We start from the raw sequence: 18,883 nt of genomic DNA, 5'->3' as shown, positions 1-18,883 counted from the left end.
TTTTATGTTGTTGAAGTCAATTTGTTAAAAAGTGTCTAACAATACACATTTGTCTTGTAAACAGAAAAAGTTCCATCCTGATAAAGTCCCTTGGGAAAAGGAAGAACTCCTCAAAGACGCTGCTGTGAGGAAGATGGTTAATGATTCTGCAGCTGCAGTGGCGAAAAGGGAGGAAGGCGGACAAGTCAGGGTCAGTTTTGATTTGTATCACTATTTAAAGAATTTCAACTTGACAAGATATAACTTCATTTGGATTTTATTACTGTCTTCTGGATTATGTTTTCCTATTTGTTTTGGTGATGCTTTAGGTGGTCATGAAGGAGCCGTACAAAGTACCTGCTTTCAAAGGACTACGTAAGACAAACTTTTGTATAAAATGACTTGTTGGCATCAAATGTTATTTATATAGCACTTTTCATACATAAAAATGCAGCTCAAAGTGCTGTGCAATAAAAACATCCAAAATACAACATAAAAAGACCCACTCCTTCCCAATATACACAAAGATATATCCACAAGCACACATACACACAACCTGATAAACTGTGTTAAAAAGACATGGCAAGGCACAGAGAAACCATATGAGGAATGGGACAGCTCTCGGCCACAGGGACCGCCACTATCACAGAGAACCCCCCCGGCCCATATTAACCGGGGTAGACCCTACACATGGTTCAGAGCCCCTAAATGAGGAAACAAGGGCGCTAAAACCCAGAGAAAACAACAAAATTAAAAGTCAAAACAATAATAGAAGCTAAGAATTAAAAAAAAAAAAAAAAAAAAAGAAGTAAGATTGGGTAAAAATAGTCCTAAAGCAAAAGAGACATTATTTAAAAGCCAAACTAAAAAGGTATGTTTTGAGCCTCCATTTAAAAATTTGAACAGTTTCAAAACTTAGCCCATTCAATATATTACAAAGCTTTGGTGCCACTGGGGTAAGTTTTGTCTGTTCTCAGGTAGTACTGAACCCAAGCCATTGCCAGCACCAGGAGAATGCATGGGCCCAAACGGACCACCATTTGGTAGGTTGTATTTGCCATCGAACACCTTACTATGTCCTGTTCTGTCATATGATTAGATTTTACTCTGGTTTCTTAGGTCCAGTGTTCAATGATCAGCCATTTCATGAGGACTTTCCCCCTGATGAAGGTCCTTACGATCGGTATTCGGGTGAATTTGAGGATGAATATGAGCCATCCAATTTTGAACCCTTTTCTCCTGAGCCACGTTTCCCAGACTGCATTCCGGATGAATATGAGCCACCCAACCTAAGACGCTTTTCACCCAAGCAACATTCCTCTGACACCGATTCAAGTGTTCAGAGTTCAAGATCGTTTCCGCGTGGGCCTGGAGGTGACTTTTGCCAAAATAGCGTCCGTGATCGTTTTGACGCTAAGCGAAGGCTTTCTGACCAGTACGAAGGCCCTCAGGCTAAGATGCCTCCCAGTTTAATGGACAGACCTATAAAGAAACCATTTGTTGTGCCAAGACCCATGGAGGCACCACCAGACAGTGGCTGTGATTCAAAGGTGGTGCTTCATTACCTGGTAGGTGCTTCATTTCATGCCAGTCATTCCTCAGCTTAACATTGGCGCGCAATAATGATGCTGAATTTGTGGGTTTTTTAGGATAGCTTCCAGATAGAAAACGAGAGCGATGCACAGTTGGTGCTGAAGGTGACACAGAAACTAACAGAGCAGCTGATGGAGTACAGACTGAACAGCGTTGCGCCAAAAGTAAGGAACTTGACTCATGAAAATCCACAGACGTTAACTTTTTGAGTGCCAAGCGTTTTCTGAAAAGTCAACCCATAGAGCACGTGCCCATTTCGAGCATTTTGACTCGACGTTTTAAATGTTTTGTTTGACATGAGAAAAATGGTCAAAAGTGCAAATTAGTCTAAAAAAAGATGTATAACAAAGAAGAATCATGATCGTGATTAAATTTTTTAAAAAATCGTGATTAGTTTTTGCCATATCGCCCACCACTATTGCTTATATATTATTTATATATATGTATATATATATTATGGCTGTCAAACGATTAAAAGTTTTAATCGAGTTAATCACAGTTTAAAAAAATTAATTGATCGTAATTAATGTCCAAAATATGGCAGATTTTTCTGTGTGTGTGTGTGTATATATATATATATATATATATATATATATATATATATATGTATGTGTATATGTGTGTGTGTGTGTATATGTGTGTGTGTGTGTGTGTGTGTAATGTACACACTTTTATGTGGCTCTTGTAATATTCTTAGTTTGTGGTTTTCCGAGTGGTCCCTGAAGTGCACATGAATGTGATTTGCTCATTATGTTATGCTATGCTGTAGGTGGTCTCAAGACGTTGTGTGTTCCTCCTTTAGTTACTAACTTTAACACAAAACAAGACAGCCCTCTTCTCTACTCATCCCTAGTCACGGAGGCATACCAATGTATTCACATTTCACTCACACAGTGAGATTTAAAGCTGCCCCCTTCTTTCGAAATGCTTCTTTATATTGTTAGAAATTATGTTTTCCGTAATGTATGTAATTGACCGATCACTTGCGTTTTGCCATTATCTCGTCCCTCCTGCCATCCAGTGGTCACAGTTAACCTTCAAAGTGCTTCCTGGGCTCAATATTAAGAGGAGAGGTGCCCAAGACGCTCGGGTGCCCAACCGTTCATTAAAAAAAAAAAACACACACACACACACACACAAAATAACGTAGTTGACGAGAAAACTCGTCACCGTAACTCCACGTCTCCATTTTACTTGACGAGTTTCCTCGTCCGTGGCAACGAGAGTTAGTAGTAAAATTGGTCCTTATTTATATGATACAATAAATCCCTCAAAGCAGGAAGCGGCCGATTGGCTACTGCAGCGGAGGGAGGACAGGATTCACAAAGACACGAGGCTGCACACTGCCTGTGTTGTATTGCGAAAACGATCTGGAAGGTGGTACGTGCGTGTGTGGGCTTCTTTATACACACACACACACACACACACACGTGACATAACACCCACGCCGCTGCCAAACTACTTTGCTACGCAGCAGCAACGAGCTGCGTAGTGGATCCTGTCCTCCGTGGCAACAAAAATTGCCGGGCCGAGTCGTGGGAAATTGTACGTCATCGCAACGTGTGACATAACAGCCCGATCACAAGAGAGTGCAGCGCGCGCAGCGTCGTATACGCAGCAGCAATTTCTGACCTGCGGCATGTGTCGCTAACATGTCTCAGCACAATGCGTCGGTCATGTGATGCAAAGCGGCAGTTGTCACCCGCGCCGACAGGGGAGTGTAAAGAAGCCTTTAGGCTGACGGGTCAGGGGAAAGTACAACTTATCGGTTTTCGCAAGTTTGGGCGGTTTTAAAAAGCGGTGACTTTTAAATTCGGGGTATTCCGTAAAATTGGTAATCATCCCATGTCTTTTCTGATATGGAAAAAAAGTGACCCTCCTTCCAGGTCTCCACGATTACTTTGATATGACTGCCTGAATCTGTCATATTGTCAGCGTATTTTTCTTGTCTCTCTTCGGCAATTTATGCAGAGCCTGACCAAGTATAATCATGTTTTAATCTTGATCACTTGTGTTTTCCGCAGGGTCCCAGCTTGAGTAGCTTTTCAATGAGCTCAAACTCCTTGTCTTCGCCGTCCTCCAGTAATAGATACTCTCGACATAAAGGTACACTACCAGTCAAGAGGGTCACCTTTCCACCAGGCTTTATTCAAATTCAGAAGAAAAGATGCATGTTGGGCTTTTGCACTTTGTGCTATTTAAGCTTACATTCGGCATCAGATCGTTAACATTAACATCCGTGTATAAGTTGTAGTTCAACACATTTTTGCCAAACTTGTTGAATATTGTAGGTCCAGATTAACATGGCACATCGTTCCAACACGGTTTTAATTCAATTTTTTTTCTGTTTCTTCAGATCAGTCTCTATTCTCAGATGGTCCCCGCAGATTCTAGAAATGATGCAACATCAAGACATTCGTCTTCACAGTGTGTCCACGATCTGTGAATGCATTGGAGTAACTTTTATTTCTGTTGATACATTCCCTTGGTAAACTATTTTGGGTTGTTTTAGCTTTGTTTAAAAAAAAAAAACAAAAAAAAAAACAAGGACGTACTTTGAAAGGATTTTCTGATGCTGCCGTAACAAAAATGTTCAATTCCGGCAATAAACTAATGAGATATGGGCTTTCCAGGTGTCTTCTTCCTAAATTAGAATACAAGTGTCCATGTAAGTGGTTTTAACGAAAAGAACATAAAGAACAAAATGGAGAGCTGTCAGCCATACAGGAAAATAATAAAGTTCCTTGGAGACAGTCCCTTGTCTTGATTTTTATTATGAAATTGAGGTTTGTCTAAGGCCTGTCCAAAATCGGATTTGGGAACAGGTGTATTATACAGGTTGCGGGTGCTGCTAATGATTCTAGGGACCTGTTGACTGACAGGGGTACTCAAAAATAGTTGTGGCAATGACTTCCCATCTCTGTATTATACCATATAAAAATGTTTTCAGTCCTTGGATGCACACCTGCTCCTTTAACGCAAGCCCTCATTAGCAAAGAGAGTCATTTGATTATAGCAGTTATACACTTTTATAATTGCATTTTCTCCCAACAAATCTTGGCTGAGTTTATGGGCCATGGTTTCAAGGATTTAATTTTTTTTTTTTTTTTTAAAGTTGCATTTATATTTTTGTTCTGTATCATACATGTTTAAATCTGTCACTGAGAAGCACAGAGAGGCGCCACTGCTGGCTGGTAACGGTCCTGTTGGGGTTGACGGAAAGCACCCATATGCGTCCCTTGGTCTCCTGTTCCTTTTTGGCTCCTCCGTTGCTCTGTCTGTGAGAGATTAACTCCAGGAAGTTGGTGAGGAGCACAGCAGGCCGTGCAGCAAGCAGGGCTGGGTAGTGCTCCAACAGCACATCCAGGACCTTCTTGGATGCTCAACTCAATGTGAGTCATGGCGCAACACAGGTGGCCATTGAGGGGGGGTGGAGCCACTCATTCCGCGGGCAGACTGGGCAATATACCTGTAATCAGTTCAAGCCATTAGTTGTGACAGGGATTAATGGTACTATATTTCAGTTATCTCGAACCTGAGCACACGTGTGGCTGCCACCCGAACATTGGCATCCTTGTCTGTGAACACAGCAGCCACCTCAGACAGCAAACGTGACAAATGCTGCTCTAACAGAGGATTCACCGACAGCAGCTCCCTCAAGCCTAGCAAGGCACCGTGCTTCACATTGGCATTGTAATGATGAAGCTGAGACAACAGGTCCTGAGGAGAAAAATGCACAAAACAATGTCAAATGAATGATACACTGCTGCTTGTTGACATCAGAAAATGATATTGGGCATTGGTTCGTGAGTCGTGACTTGGTGTCTACTCCAGCTCCTCAGGCAGATACAGTATATTCCTTTTGTGCGAAAGTTTGTATTGGTGGAATTGTCTGCTCTCGGCTTCTTGCCCACTTTTAATTTCACCTTTTGAAAGTCAACTTCTCTTTCTTTGTCTTGGATTTCAGTTTAGCCATCTTGAACGAAACGTTTTACTGAATCTAATGTAAAGGCAGAAGATGTGAATAAATTAATGTAACAGTACACTACAGAATACGAAACACAGTGTCAAATATCTATTAAAATAAGATGGTCACCGTGGTTACATTCTCTCAGACATGCAGCCAGCAGCCTTAACTTCTCTACTCTAGCATTAGCAAACTAACTGCATGAGCATCATTGCCAATGTTTGAGTAATCTACCTCAGCTAAGAGCCTTGGCCGTGCCTGCTACAATTGTGCACTGTGGTACAGGCTAGTCGGTATTTGAAGGTGAGGAAAAGACAGAAGAAGATTATACTAGTATAATGTATGTGTAAATTAATATTTTGGCTTCTGTCTCGTGCCCGTCTTTCAGTTAAGCCCAAGGTAAGCTCGCCGCCGCCCATTTTTTCGAAAGCACAGCGGCATAGGTTTAATTTTTCACGATGACAAAATACGTGCACAAATGTTTTGAAGCACAAGCAAGACGATACTTTACAAAAAATGTCGCGGGTATATATTTTACCAAAAATATGAACACTCAAGCCTCGCTAACGGAGTGTTCCGGTAAGTAATACCAACACACTAGATACATAGTCGTCCTCGTAGATGCCTTGAACAAATTAATTAATTTTCTTCAAATTACATTTATTTTGACTCATGGACGCATGAAGAAATGTCTATTATTTGTCATTTATACTGCCCTTATTGTTTTTATTTTAGAGGTCGTATTCGATTTAGTGAACAATGTGTATTTATGTAACTGGCACATCAACGGTCGTCTCACGGAAACCGTTCTTCCTGTGAATTTGTGTCTGTTACGCCAATTTAGGTGGAGTCAACAAACGGTTGCAGGAGCTTTCATTGCAAACATCTCAGGTAAATGTACTTGTAATCCTCTTTTACATGTGTTTTGTGATTTAGAGAATTCGTGTTGTTTTAATCAAAACGCGTAAGCAGCAGTCTTCAAAAATGTTTGGACTAGGCCCTAAATGAAACTACGTAGAAGATAATGGGAACAACGAATGAACTGTATTGTAACGAGTGTACTGCATGCGCGTGATCCTAAAACGGCTGGCCTGTTCTGACCTTATTCTATGTTTTTGTTTTTAATTTAACGTCAATCAGTGAAGACGCCGAGGAAATGGATTTTAAACCTTCAGGCTACCAGTTCATGAACAAAAGCAACCCGAACAGAGGGTCTCTCTGGAACGCAAAGCAATACGGCACGGTAAGTATTTCGTGACAGTGTCGTAAGGAGAGGTAATGTGGGTTTTCTCGACAATGTAACTGATTGAGTCTGAGCTGCAACACGCGGCTGTTCCTTCTGGGTGTATGTTTTTGTCTTATCGTCCACTGCTCCTCACGTGACTGAACGTCAGTCGCCGTTGTGAGAAAAGGAACGATAATATGCACCGTAATGCCTCTTTCAATGCGCCTGAAGCATCCATGCGGCTAACATAACGGCTTTGGCAGAAACTGAGGCTGCACGTTGAGATCATCATAACATAACCTGATGAACAGCGGGCACTTTTTCCCTGATGTTTGGAACATCACAAGTGGCCATTTTCCACTCTAATGGAATCAAATTCACCTCTGCACTTATGTGATACATTCACTCGAATGGCAAAATCGAGTATCAGTATAAGAGTACTTGATATTGGAGCTACAATTCCAAATATATAATCATAGATTTAAACTGAACACACATTATTTCATTGTCGTGTCACCCATATTTAATCATTAGCTTGTTTGCAATTTCCACTGATGCAAGGAATCCCAAACAAGGAGGCACTTTTGCCTGGCAGTTGAGGCGTCTGCCTCAAATTCCAAGTTATAATCCACATTCAGACCCTCCTTTTGGGTGTTTGTTCTTCCCGTGCCCGAATTTTTTATAGGTACCCAGGACTGCCATCCAATCCTTGGTGGACCCAGCCTCTCCCCAAAGTCAGCCGGGATGGGTAACCCAAATGATGACAAGCGCTGTAGAAAATGGATCCAAATACATCCAAATAAGATGTAATGAGGGAGATTTCATAAAAAGATTTTTTTTTTTAAATCCTCAACATGGATTGAGGTCTTGGCCTGTATTTACATGTGGCCACTGGCCATAATACTCATTCATTTAATATTTATGTTTGACACACAACTCACATTCTCACTTGATGAGAATTCGCACTGACGCGTGGCGATTTGTACACCGGTAGCCATGACACTGCTGATGCAGGGGCGTCATGAGACGTGGTGTACATTGTGTAACGAGTAGTTCGGTTCACAGCTAGGTGTCGCCATTTCACTAATTCCTCTATGTGTCTCTCTCCTTCATGTGGACTTATTCCCTCCTCTTGACAGGGCACCTACCGCCCGCAGCACTCTGATGAGATAGGTAAGTCTTCCATACGTGGTACATTGCCTGGGCTGAGAGAATTGAAGCTTGAGACCTTGTTGTCTCTACTTCGAATCAAGGTGGTGGCCTGTCCACCACTCTCTGAAACACTCAGCTACTGGGCCTGTAGTGCCATTCAATGCTAATGTTCAAGGGAGACCAATGTTCTGTAGCAGGAACAAGTATCACAAATTCACCTCTGTATGGTAGACTGCCAACCTGTAAGCATTTTGCAAAGCAGGTATGGATTTTTTTTTTTGTTTGCTTCACTCAAAACTAATCACTGCCTTAAAGGATGTGAGTTAATAGGATCTTAGCTCGTCCTGTGCAAAAATATGTTCGTCCAACCGCACTCTTGGATGAGAATAAGAGTAGCGCTAGCCAGTGGGTTAGCAGCCTTGGCTTTTAGCCTGAAGGGTGGCACACGTGACTCTGAATCAGGCGGCCATTGGTTGCGAGGGTTTAAGCCTCAAGCAGTACCACGGCCTGGCTCACCATTACTCATGGGGCTGGCAATTAATTTTGCTTGAGAAGTTTTAACTACATGGGGCAACTGTAGCTTGTCTTTCCACCCTTTCTGTGTGTCTGTTCTTTACGAACGGCATTGTCACAGTAAGAGGCGACCAAAGTCGACCCTGCAATTTTCCATCTTCAGAAGTAGTATGAGAGCTGGCACAGCACTTGTGTCTGTTATGTCACGATGCTGCGACCGAATGGTGAAGTTTGAGACACATCTCCGACCCTTATTCTATTGAAAGCATTTCAAACTGTTGCTCAGTTTTTTTTAGGTCACTTTTTTTAATCAGATATCCTGCTTCACTGGGTTCTGGGTTCAAAGGCACAGATGAATAAATGCATGACTTTCTATCATGACTTGATGTAAGCTTGAGAAGTCACATGAATTGACAAAACTGGCTTTACACTGCACGAGTAAATGACACAATTCCGATTTTTATCTTTTCATGAAGTGGCACAATTATTTGTGAGCATTAGTGTCATGGAAATGTAAAGCGAAATAAACAAAAGCAATTGGATATCTTCATATTGTAATCAGACCTCTTCCAAATGTGGATAAAAATCTGATACGTATGAACGGTAAGGGCTTTTTGCTAATGCACAAGCAACGTAAGGAGACAGATTTAGGTGTACCTTGTCAATTCGAACTTGACGTTGAGCACTCGCATCTGACCAAACAACAGCAACAACAAAAAAAGCTAAATAGAACTTTGTCTTCATTTATTTTACAAAATGCTTTTGCCCATAAAAAAAATCAACTCCTGATGTCTAATATGGCGTCTAATATCAATTCAACGCAATTTTGTAAGTGGTACAGTGTATACATTTCAAGGTATCCTGCCAGACATTTTGAGCTGAATGTTTTCTTACAATTATTAGGCAAACGTGTTGTTATTAATTAAAAGACAGTTTTATTTTAATTGTATTTTTTTCATAATGAAAAAGACTTGAAGTGCAATTTAACGCACCTTTCATGGACAGCACATTACAACGTAATCTAGGTCCACATTCTGCGGATCGTGCCCATCCTGAACCGATGCTTGATCCTTACCATTCAAAGATGATTCGTTCCACTGCACCAGTAGTGTTTTTTTTTTTAACCACTAGCGTGTACAGGTACGCAAATGCGCGTCATGACGCAAATGACGGTACGCATCAGTGGTTAGTGTTGCGCATGCGCACCTGCGTACCAGTATTATTGCACCTCTGTAAATAAAGCTAAATGGCAATGACTGCAATGGCAGTTAGTGGTCACAAACATCGTTTTAGAATAAATTATCCTACTGATTATTCCATAGATTACTCTTAACAATTGCTCCGTAAAATCATAATTGGGCACTTGGACCTTCAGTGTCAATCCATCAGGTGTCTCAGATTGGTAAATGTGATCTTTTATTGTCTGCAATTTATTCATGAATGTCATGTAGCCATACCTGTAATCAGCAAGCAAGGAGCGGTTCCCACTACTGAGGGGAAGTGGGTGGGAACACAGATCTTGTGCGCAGTCATGCGTTACTGGGATCTCATTGGTTTTTGCATCTTTGCTGTGGTTCAAAGTGGTTCTTCTGGCATGTAGCGATTTAGCCACCAGGGGGCGATATATCCATTCCTCTTGAATTGCAAACTCAGTGCCCCAACCCTGTTGTTACAGCTGATCCCTACAAGGGTTCTGCAGTTTGGATTATGAATGGTCATATTCCGATAATATAGACAACATGATAGTTGTGACACACCGACTTCCTCAGGAACTACAATACTGTTTCCTCCTCCTTCATGTATTATTTTTCTGCGTGCTTATGTTTTAGCAGGCTATTATTTTTGGACATTACTGCTTTAAATCAGATCTGCAGATATGTTAACAAATGCTTATTTCCATTCTCTCTGGAATGAAACCTGGTGTTGCAAACTTCTCACCTCCATCTAGAAACTGTCAGCTAGTCCCAAACAAATGCCTCAAAGAAATGCTAGGCACATTGTAAAACACAATTGTTGCTACTGATTTGCTCATCAAGCTTGTGCGATGGTTAGAGTTTAGCAACTCTAATATTGCTGTTGTTTCACCAGTGTATGTCAAAGGAACATCTTTCCAGACTTTGCCATCATTGAGCAAACTATTGCACGGGCTCCCAATCAGCTTGCTCGGTAAGCGAAAGGTTTTTGTCCTTATACTGTGACCGTCAGAAAAAAAAAAAAAAACATTGTGTTTTGAATGAATGATATGTTTTCAGGTCTCCAGTATGTGTTCGAGTATCGTAGCCCCAGTAATACTGTCCAGCCCCACTATGAGTGCAAGCTTTGCAGGGTGACCCGCCTGCAGCATGATATGGTCGCTCATGTGAAAAGTGCGCAACACAACTTCACATTTATGGTGAGTGGTTTGGCCTTTTAGGAATTAAACAATATCAACACTTTTTCCCAAACAATGCCAAACACGGCTAGTGACGCATAGCTTAAAAATTTGTCATGTAACCAGTGAATCGGAATGTTGTCAGGCTGCTGCGCATCCTCAGTGATGACATCATTTACCAGTTGAAAATACGATTTGTAGATTTGGCTTTTTGAAAATAAAGGATGTCTGACTGTCTCTCTCACTCATGCACAGTAGTGTCTATTTTCTTTACCTTATCGCTGCTGTAATCTGGTAATGTCCCAATGAAGCTGAAATAGTCCTTTCTGCTTTGCCTATTACACCGAGTCCTAAAAAGGCACAAATTTACCTTCTAATTCTGCATCCATCCCCACTTCCAAAGGGCTACCGCTGAAATGCAGGACAAAAAGAGCACGTGTCTCTGAAAGCAGGGTCTTACATAGTTTTACAATAGTATTTATAAGTTATAAAAATACACTTTGGTGGTGTGACTGAGAGAGAACCAATTATTGAATAGCTTGCATAATCATCCAATTTTCGTGTGTGAATTCAAATGACCTTTAATGGCTAAATGGAGAAACAACACGTGATGTTTTTCTGATGAAATGTGTTGTTATTGTCGCAAGTCCCCCAAAATTCCCCAGTGACCACAACATGAGCCGCTGCTAGAATGTTCCGTGTCTAGAACATCCTGTATGCCCTGAATTCACCCAGTGCAATTCTAAGAAAATAGCATCTTAGCAAACATTGTTACAATGAGAATGAAACCTGATGTGGCTAAAGCATAGCATGTCTAAAAACCACAGGGATAGTTTGGGTTTGTGCAACTGTTTATTGCCGATTGTAGTTCTGGTTCATTTATTTTTAGATTTGTTTTGGTGAAACCTAATGTCTAAATTTGGAATTGTGCGCAAGAGGTGACATTGCCTTTGGCCCTTAGCCAATTCAACATATGACCGAGCTCCTCATCGCATCATCTGACATGGCGTATCCGCTAAATCCCTAAACACTCCACACCACACCACCGCCACATGTCATACCGTTTTCATTAACTTTACAGGCTGCGTAATCTTGCTAAAGTGAAATTTAAAGTTGTTTTAAATTACTTACTCTTAATGGCTATTTTTTTTGTTAAAAAGTGTCTAACAATACACCTTTGTCTTGTATACAGAAAAAGGTCCATCCTGCCAAAGTCCCTTGGGATAAGGAAGAACTCCACAAAGATGCTGCTGTGAGGAAGATGGTTAAGGAAATTGCAGCTGAAGTGGCGAAAAGGGGGGGGAGGGGACAAGTCAGGGTCAGTTTTGATTTGTATCACTATTTAAAGAATTTCAACTTGACAAGATATAACTTCATTTGGATTTTATTACTGTCTTCTGGATTATGTTTTCCTATTTGTTTTGGTGATGCTTTAGGTGGTCATGAAGGAGCCGTGCGACGTACCTGCTTTCAAAGGACTACGTAAGATAAACCTTTGTATAAAATGACTTGTTGGCATCAAATGTTATTTATATAGCACTTTTCATACATAAAAATGCAGCTCAAAGTGCTGTGCAATAAAAAGATCCAAAATACAACATAAAAAGAAGACCCGCTCCCTCCCAATATACACACACAGACACAAGCACATCTGCACTCACACACACACAACCTGATAAACTTTGGTAAAAAGACATGGCAAGGCACAGAGAAAACATACGAGGAAAGGGGCAGCCCACTGCCACAGAGACCGCCACTATCACAGAGAACCCCCCCGGCCCATATTAACCGGGGTAGACCCTACACATGGTTCAGAGCCCCTAAATGAGGAAACAAGGGCTCCAAAAACCACGGAAAACAACGAAACTAAAAGTCAAAACAATAATAGAAGCTAAGAGCAAAAAAAAAAAAAAGTAAGATTGGGTAAAATTGTCCTAAAGCAAAAGAGACATTACTTAAAAGCCAAACTAAAAAGGTATGTTTTGAGCCTCCCTTTAAAAATTTGAACAGTCTCAGAACTTAGCCCATTCAATATATTACAAAGCTTTGGGGCCACTTGGGTACGTTTTGTCTGTTCTCAGGTAGTACTGAACCCAAGCCATTGCCAGCACCAGGAGAATGCATGGGGCCAAACGGACCACCATTTGGTAGGTTGTATTTGCCATCGAACGCCTTACTATGTCCTGTTCTGTCATATGATTAGATTTTACTCTGGTTTCTTAGGTCCAGTGTTCAATGATCAGCCATTTCATGAGGACTTTCCCCCTGATGAAGATCCTTACGATGAGTATTCGGGTGAATTTGAGGATGAATATGAGCCATCCAATTTTGAACGCTTATCTCCTGAGCCACGTTTCCCAGACTGCAATTCGGACGAACACGAGCCACCCAACTTAAGACGCTTTTCACCCAACCAACATTTCTCAGACACCGATAGGAGTTCAAGACCGTTTCCCCGTGGGCCTGGAGGTGGTTTTAACCAAAATAGCGTCCGTGATCGTTTTGACGCTAAGCGAAGGCTTTCTGACCACTACGAAGGTCCTCAGATGACGATGCCTCCCAGCTTAATGGACAGACCTGTAAAGAAACCATTTAAGCCAAGATCCATGGAGGCACCACCAGACAGTGGCTGTGATTCAAAGGTGGTGCTTCATTACCTGGTAGGTGCTTCATTTCATGCCAATCATTCCTCAGCTTAACATTGGCGCACAATAATGATGCTGAATTTGTGGGGGTTTTTTTTTAGGAAAGCTTCCAGATAGAGAACGAGAGCGATGCACAGTTGGTGCTGAAGGTGACACAGAAACTAACAGAGCAGCTGATGGAGTACAGACTGAACAGCGTTGCGCCAAAAGTAAGGAACTTGACTCATGAAAATCCACAGACGTTAACTCTTTGAGTGGCAAACGTTTTCTGAAGTCAACCCCTAGAGTGCCTGCCCATTTTGACTCGTCTTTCAAGGCCGACAGAATATTGTGTGTTATTATGACTATGTAAACATGAAGGGCACCATATGAAAGATTCCGCTCTTGTAGTAGAAAACAAAAAGTATGGTTCTAGCTAGGGATTGGCGATATGAGCTAAAGAAAAAGAGTTGGCAGTGGTAGTACTTCAGCTTAAAATATGTCATGAGGGAATAATAGATTTTTATAACAGAAATTTTATAATATTTATAATAGAAATTATATATATTTTCATTTCAAGATGAAGTAAGTACTGGTCTACCACTGCCAACTCAGAATGAGAAAAGGTGTTTACCACAGCAGTCAGAATGGGAGAAAAAAAATATTTGATGGTGATTTGTGCCACATGCGTCACCCTGGAATTCAGGTATGTAATTTGCGGATTCAGAAAACAGCTGAGCCATGATTGGTCGTTATGTGAGCCCTGAGCAACTGTGATGTCATTTTCAGTTGTCAGAAGCGACAAAATGGCCGCAGCTTGAATGGCTCAAATCGGGTGAATTTTGCTGCTTAACTCGTTCCACAAAGGCAATATTAATCAGAATATCAAGTTTCGACGAGTGGGCCTGCATAGAACATATTCTTGTAGAGAAAATTTGGGGGTTGACTTCCTTTTTAACACAGATGGTAAGAGAGCGGCTCACACCGTTACTGCATATACATTTATAGTGACGAGTAGTGCTATCGAATGATCCAGAAGGCAATCACCCATCCAGCGAATACGGATCGGGGTCACCGTATAGTTTGTCGGCCCTCGTCAGCTGACGTGATCTCTTTCAAATACGGCTCAAACCGTCACCACATTGCTCGTGAATACCGGAGCCAGCAGTGACTTTTCTAGTAGACGTCCCGCTGTGTCTGTCGCGTTTCCACCGCCCATTTCCTCTCGTGTAATTGACCAATCACGTGCGTTTTATCTCGTCCCTCCTGTCATCAAGTAATCACATTTGACCTTATAAGTGCTTCCTGGGCGCAATATTAAGAGGAGAGGTGCCCAAGACTCCCGGTGCCTAACCGTTTCATTAAAAAAAAAAAAAAAAAAAAAGTAATTAACGAGAAAACACGTCACCGGAACGCCACATCTTCATTTTACTTGACAAGTTTCCTCGTCCGTGGCAACGAGAGTTAATAGTAAAATTGGTCCCTTATCTATATGATACAATAAATCCCTCAAAGCAGGAAGCGGCCGATTGGCTACTGCAGCGGAGGGAGGACAGCATTCACAATGACACGAGGCTGCATACTGCCTGTGCCGTGTTAAGGCTTCTTTATACTCCCGCGGGCGACATCCGCGAGCACGTCACTGCGGCAGTGCTGCACGCAGTTTGCCTTTATACTCGCACGCAATCCATGCGTTTTTTGGAAAATGTGTTGCAGTTTCACTCCAAGTCAGGGGGCGTCGCTACAGCTGATACAGACCAGGACACCACTGGGCAGAATTTCATCTGCCTTTTATGGCCAATTCTGGTCGGTGTTTTGACTGCCGAGCAATGTTTCCAAGTCTCCAAAACTATTTTTGTATTCAGTCATAATTATTTCTCTGTTCATCTCCTCCGCTCTCTGCGTGTACAGCGCCTTAAAGCAACAGTATACTATTTTGTATAGATGGATTGATACAGTCAAATTGTCTTTTTAATCATACCATTTTAACAAAATATTAGATTTTAATCGTTTAAATTATTAATGCATTTTAATAGCTTTTAGGATTTATCTTTGTTTCTTTATGTGGGTTAAAATAACATGTGAAATGATATACAGGTGATAATGCGTTAATCATTTCACACAAGTCGCTCCAGAGTACAAGTCGCACCCTAGGCCAAACTATGAAAAAAAACCTAGACTTATAGTCCGGAAAATACGGTACTTTGAGATGACTGCCTGAATCTGTCATCTTGTCAGCGTATTTTTCTTGTCTCCCTTCGGCAATTAATGCAGAGCCTGACCAAGTATAATCATGTTTTAATCTTGATCACTTGTGTTTTCCGCAGGGTCCCAGCTTGAGTAGCTTTTCAATGAGCTCAAACTCCTTGTCATCGCCCTCCTCCAATAATAGATACTCTCGACATAAAGGTACACTACCAGTCAAGAGGTCACCTTTCCACCAGGCTTTATTCAAATTCAGCAGAAAAGATGCATGTTGGGCTTTACATTTTGCGCTATTTAAGCTTACATTCGGCATCAGATCGTTAACATTAACATCCGTGTATAAGTTGTAGTTTAACATTTTTACCAAACTTGTTGAATATTGTAGGTCCAGATTAACATGGCACATCCTTCCAACGCGGTTTTAATTCATTTTTTTTTGTTTCTACAGGTCAGTCTCTGTTCTCAGATGGTCCCCGCAGATTCCAGAAATGATGCATCATCAAGACATTAGTCTTCACAGCGTGTCCATAAGCTGTGAATGTATAGGAGTACCTTTTTTTTTTTTTTTTTTTACTGTAGATACTTTCTCTTCCTAAACTGTTTAGTTTTGACTGCTTTGGCTATGTTAAAAAAAACAAGGACTTACTTTGAAAGGATTTTCTGATGCTGCCGTAACAAAAATGTTCAATTCCTGCAATAAACTAATTACATATAGGCTTTCCAGGAATTACAATACAAGTGTCCATGTAAGTGGTTTTAACAAAAAAACAAAGAATAAAACTGGAGCTGTCAGCGTACAGGAAAGAATACAGTTCCTTGGAGACGGTCCCTTGTCTTGACTTTTATGATGAAATTGAGGTTTGTCCAAGGCCAGTCCAAAATCGGATTTGGGGACTGGTATTATACAGGTTGAGGGTGCTTCTGATGATTGTAGGGACCTGTTGACTGACAGGGGTACTCAAAAATAGTTGTGGCAATGACTTCCCATCTCTGTATTATACCATATATAAATGTTTTCAGTCCTTGGATGCACACCTGTTCCTTTAACGCAAGCCCTCATTAGCAAAGAGGATCATTTGATGAGCAGTTATACACTTTATAATTGCATTTTCTCCCAACAAGTCTTGGCTGAGTTTATGGGCCATGGAAACAAGTTTCAAGGATTTAAACTGCACCATAGCCGTGCAAGAAGCTTTGGCATCGTCGCTTAAAATAATTATATCGTCCGTTGTGACTTTACATTTGTATGATAACTTATGTATGAGGGGTTCCTTCATATATTCAGGCATGTTTTGAACTAATAGGCATGTTTTTGCTTCGGCATCCAGGTTCTTTTCCAGCATCTCACTTTTCCCGTGGGATGTCCTCTTCGAAATGTTCTGAGGCCAGTCATTTTTCCTTTTCAAGTCCATCATTTCATCTCTGCTTATTTCGGACACATTAATGTGGCCTGAGCCAATGAGCCAGCCATCACGACTCATTGCATGTTCGCAGTCTGACTTATGGTTAAAAATGAAAAAGGCGGTATCTGTTCTGTCGCCATTCTTGTCAAGTAGGTGTTGTATTTTTGACCTTTCCATTTCATGACATTCAAACACTTTCCTTAGATCAGTCTTAGTTGTCAATAAAGGGAGATTGCAGACCTTGACAATGTACTCCTTACACGGACGGTGCAGTCTGGTCTTTTTGGCAGGATTGTGTTTCTCCTCCAACCTGAGTTTATGTTTGCGGTTTGCTGCGTCTGTCAGAGAGTTCCTCACATTCTCACGGCAAGCGTTTTCACATTCTTCCAATGCTAGTTTCCACATCATCACAGTGGCTTTGCGTACTTCGACACAAATAGTGCCCATGTACTGGTTGTTGAACCGCAGCGCATCAACAGAGTCTTTCTTATCATCAAACTTCACGAGGCACACGTGACGGTGTTCCAACTTCATGTTGATTACGACTTCCCCTACCTTCAGCCCTTTGAAAAAAAAACAAATATCCTCTTTTGTGGTCGAGGCTGGCAGTCCAAATAGCCTCACGTAGCCTGGCACTGACGTTTGTGTTTCTGGCATAATTGTGCTGCTGTCCTCTTGTCTGTCACAGTCCGGCAAAACCTCCTGTTGCTCACTTTTATGACACTGGAGACTTTCCAGCACCGTACGAACGCCAAGCAGAAATGCATTCTTTAAAGGATCCGACATATGCGGCTGATTGGAATTCTGCACGCACTCACCAGGAGTAGAAAAAGTTGTATAATTAACTGCCTTGTCACAATTGAGTGGACCTTGGCTGGGAAAAAGATGTTTATGTTTTTGGGGCAACTGTGACTCGTCAGACGTCTGTAGAAAATCACTGGGAACAGTAGGTGATGAAATTCTCAGTTCAGATATTTCATCACACACCTGCGGACACCCACTGGGAACTGGAATTATTCTGGGATCACATGGCCTATCGCGCATCTGTGAACACCCATTAACAATGGGGGCTGTCCTGGGATCATAAGGTTTATCAAAGCTCTGTAGACTCCCAGTAGGAGTAATATTTGAGTGCAATTTGCGATCATGTGGCTCGTCGAAAGTCTGTTCATCTCCACTTAGCACGGTTGGTGGTGAAATTGGGGGAGAACAGGAAGTTCTAGGATCACGTGGTGGGGAAGTCTGGGGATGAACAACTCGAGGCGCCAACGACTTTTCTTCAACACGTGACAGAGATTCACTTGGGGAATGCTTCTTCATATTCTTATAGTATTCTAGTTTATGTTCCAGTTCTGAAACGCTACTCGGGCGTATAATCACCTCGGAGCCTTTCAGGGAACGTCCGCTGTAGTTAACAGCGTGTCGAGCTTCGCTTTGAGACTTGAAGGCTATGAAGGCCTCGTGCTGCGGTCCTCCCAGGATCCAGATCCACACGCCGCGATCCGGGATGCGCAAAGGGGGAAAAAAGTCCCGAATGTCCTCGGCAGTCGCGTTCACGTCGAGCCCCTTTAACCTCACGATGCTGGCCATTTTTCCTCTATCGCTCGCTCTTAAACAAGAAGGCTGCTTTCTGAAATACAAAAGACATGAGTCAAAAGGGGGGGGGGGGGGTCGATAACTCACTTAGCCTGAAGAATTACTGACCGCTGCCTCCCTTCGTAGTTGAGCAGAGGGTGAACAGGCGGGCGAGTGGGATGCACATGCGTATGCTTGCGCTTACACATTCAACCCCGCCTAGCCAGCTCGGGTTGAGCGCATTGCCTTAACCATTGGTCGACCAACGTCTTACGT

At 41.9% G+C, this 18,883-nt stretch overlaps 3 protein-coding genes and 1 long non-coding RNA gene across 8 annotated transcripts in view; 2 read left to right on the top strand and 2 right to left on the bottom strand.

Annotated features, from left to right (window-relative positions):
* The window catches only part of LOC147143672 (uncharacterized), a 14,849-nt gene extending 10,521 nt beyond the window's left edge, over window positions 1-4,328 (top strand). For all 3 annotated transcript variants that reach the window (XM_086038207.1, XM_086038206.1, XM_086038208.1), the window contains 7 exons: window positions 65-190; window positions 309-354; window positions 957-1,022; window positions 1,099-1,547; window positions 1,629-1,736; window positions 3,597-3,678; window positions 3,929-4,328. In XM_086038207.1, coding sequence (XP_085894333.1) covers window positions 65-190; window positions 309-354; window positions 957-1,022; window positions 1,099-1,547; window positions 1,629-1,736; window positions 3,597-3,678; window positions 3,929-3,966 — 915 coding nt within the window. In that variant the 3' untranslated portion in view covers window positions 3,967-4,328. The remainder of the gene's footprint in view (window positions 1-64; window positions 191-308; window positions 355-956; window positions 1,023-1,098; window positions 1,548-1,628; window positions 1,737-3,596; window positions 3,679-3,928) is intronic.
* Window positions 3,700-6,282, bottom strand: LOC147143671 (uncharacterized). The gene is made up of 2 exons (XR_015087844.1): window positions 5,108-6,282; window positions 3,700-5,041 (listed from the first exon to the last, which is right to left on the bottom strand). It is a non-coding gene; the product is annotated as an uncharacterized LOC147143671 (long non-coding RNA).
* LOC147143670 (uncharacterized) lies at window positions 4,845-16,457 on the top strand. Of its 3 annotated transcripts, none has more exons than XM_086038203.1 (13): window positions 4,845-4,964; window positions 6,384-6,430; window positions 6,680-6,782; window positions 7,904-7,937; window positions 10,518-10,595; window positions 10,682-10,821; window positions 11,993-12,118; window positions 12,237-12,282; window positions 12,882-12,947; window positions 13,024-13,460; window positions 13,547-13,654; window positions 15,752-15,833; window positions 16,078-16,457. In XM_086038203.1, exons 3-13 carry the CDS (start codon window positions 6,696-6,698, stop codon window positions 16,119-16,121), a joined length of 1,248 nt encoding a protein of 415 aa, XP_085894329.1. In that variant the 5' UTR covers window positions 4,845-4,964; window positions 6,384-6,430; window positions 6,680-6,695; the 3' UTR covers window positions 16,122-16,457. The 3 variants fall into 3 exon arrangements, with proteins under 3 accessions (XP_085894329.1, XP_085894328.1, XP_085894330.1); XM_086038202.1 differs by lacking the exon at window positions 4,845-4,964 and adding an exon at window positions 5,397-5,414; XM_086038204.1 differs by lacking the exon at window positions 4,845-4,964 and adding an exon at window positions 5,757-5,842.
* Window positions 15,854-18,883, bottom strand: rbm12ba (RNA binding motif protein 12Ba). Its single transcript, XM_086038201.1, has 2 exons — window positions 18,737-18,883; window positions 15,854-18,662 (listed from the first exon to the last, which is right to left on the bottom strand). The coding sequence occupies exons 1-2, from the start codon at window positions 18,814-18,816 to the stop codon at window positions 16,673-16,675; spliced, it is 2,070 nt and encodes a 689-aa protein (XP_085894327.1). The 5' UTR covers window positions 18,817-18,883; the 3' UTR covers window positions 15,854-16,672.

This window comes from Filicampus tigris, chromosome 8, assembly GCF_054856515.1.
Source record: "Filicampus tigris isolate MCC_2025a chromosome 8, RoL_Ftig_1.0, whole genome shotgun sequence".
Lineage (NCBI taxonomy): Eukaryota > Metazoa > Chordata > Actinopteri > Syngnathiformes > Syngnathidae > Filicampus > Filicampus tigris.
The sequence above is the reverse complement of the archived record's forward strand: the minus strand, read 5'-3'. Positions and strand labels throughout refer to the sequence as shown.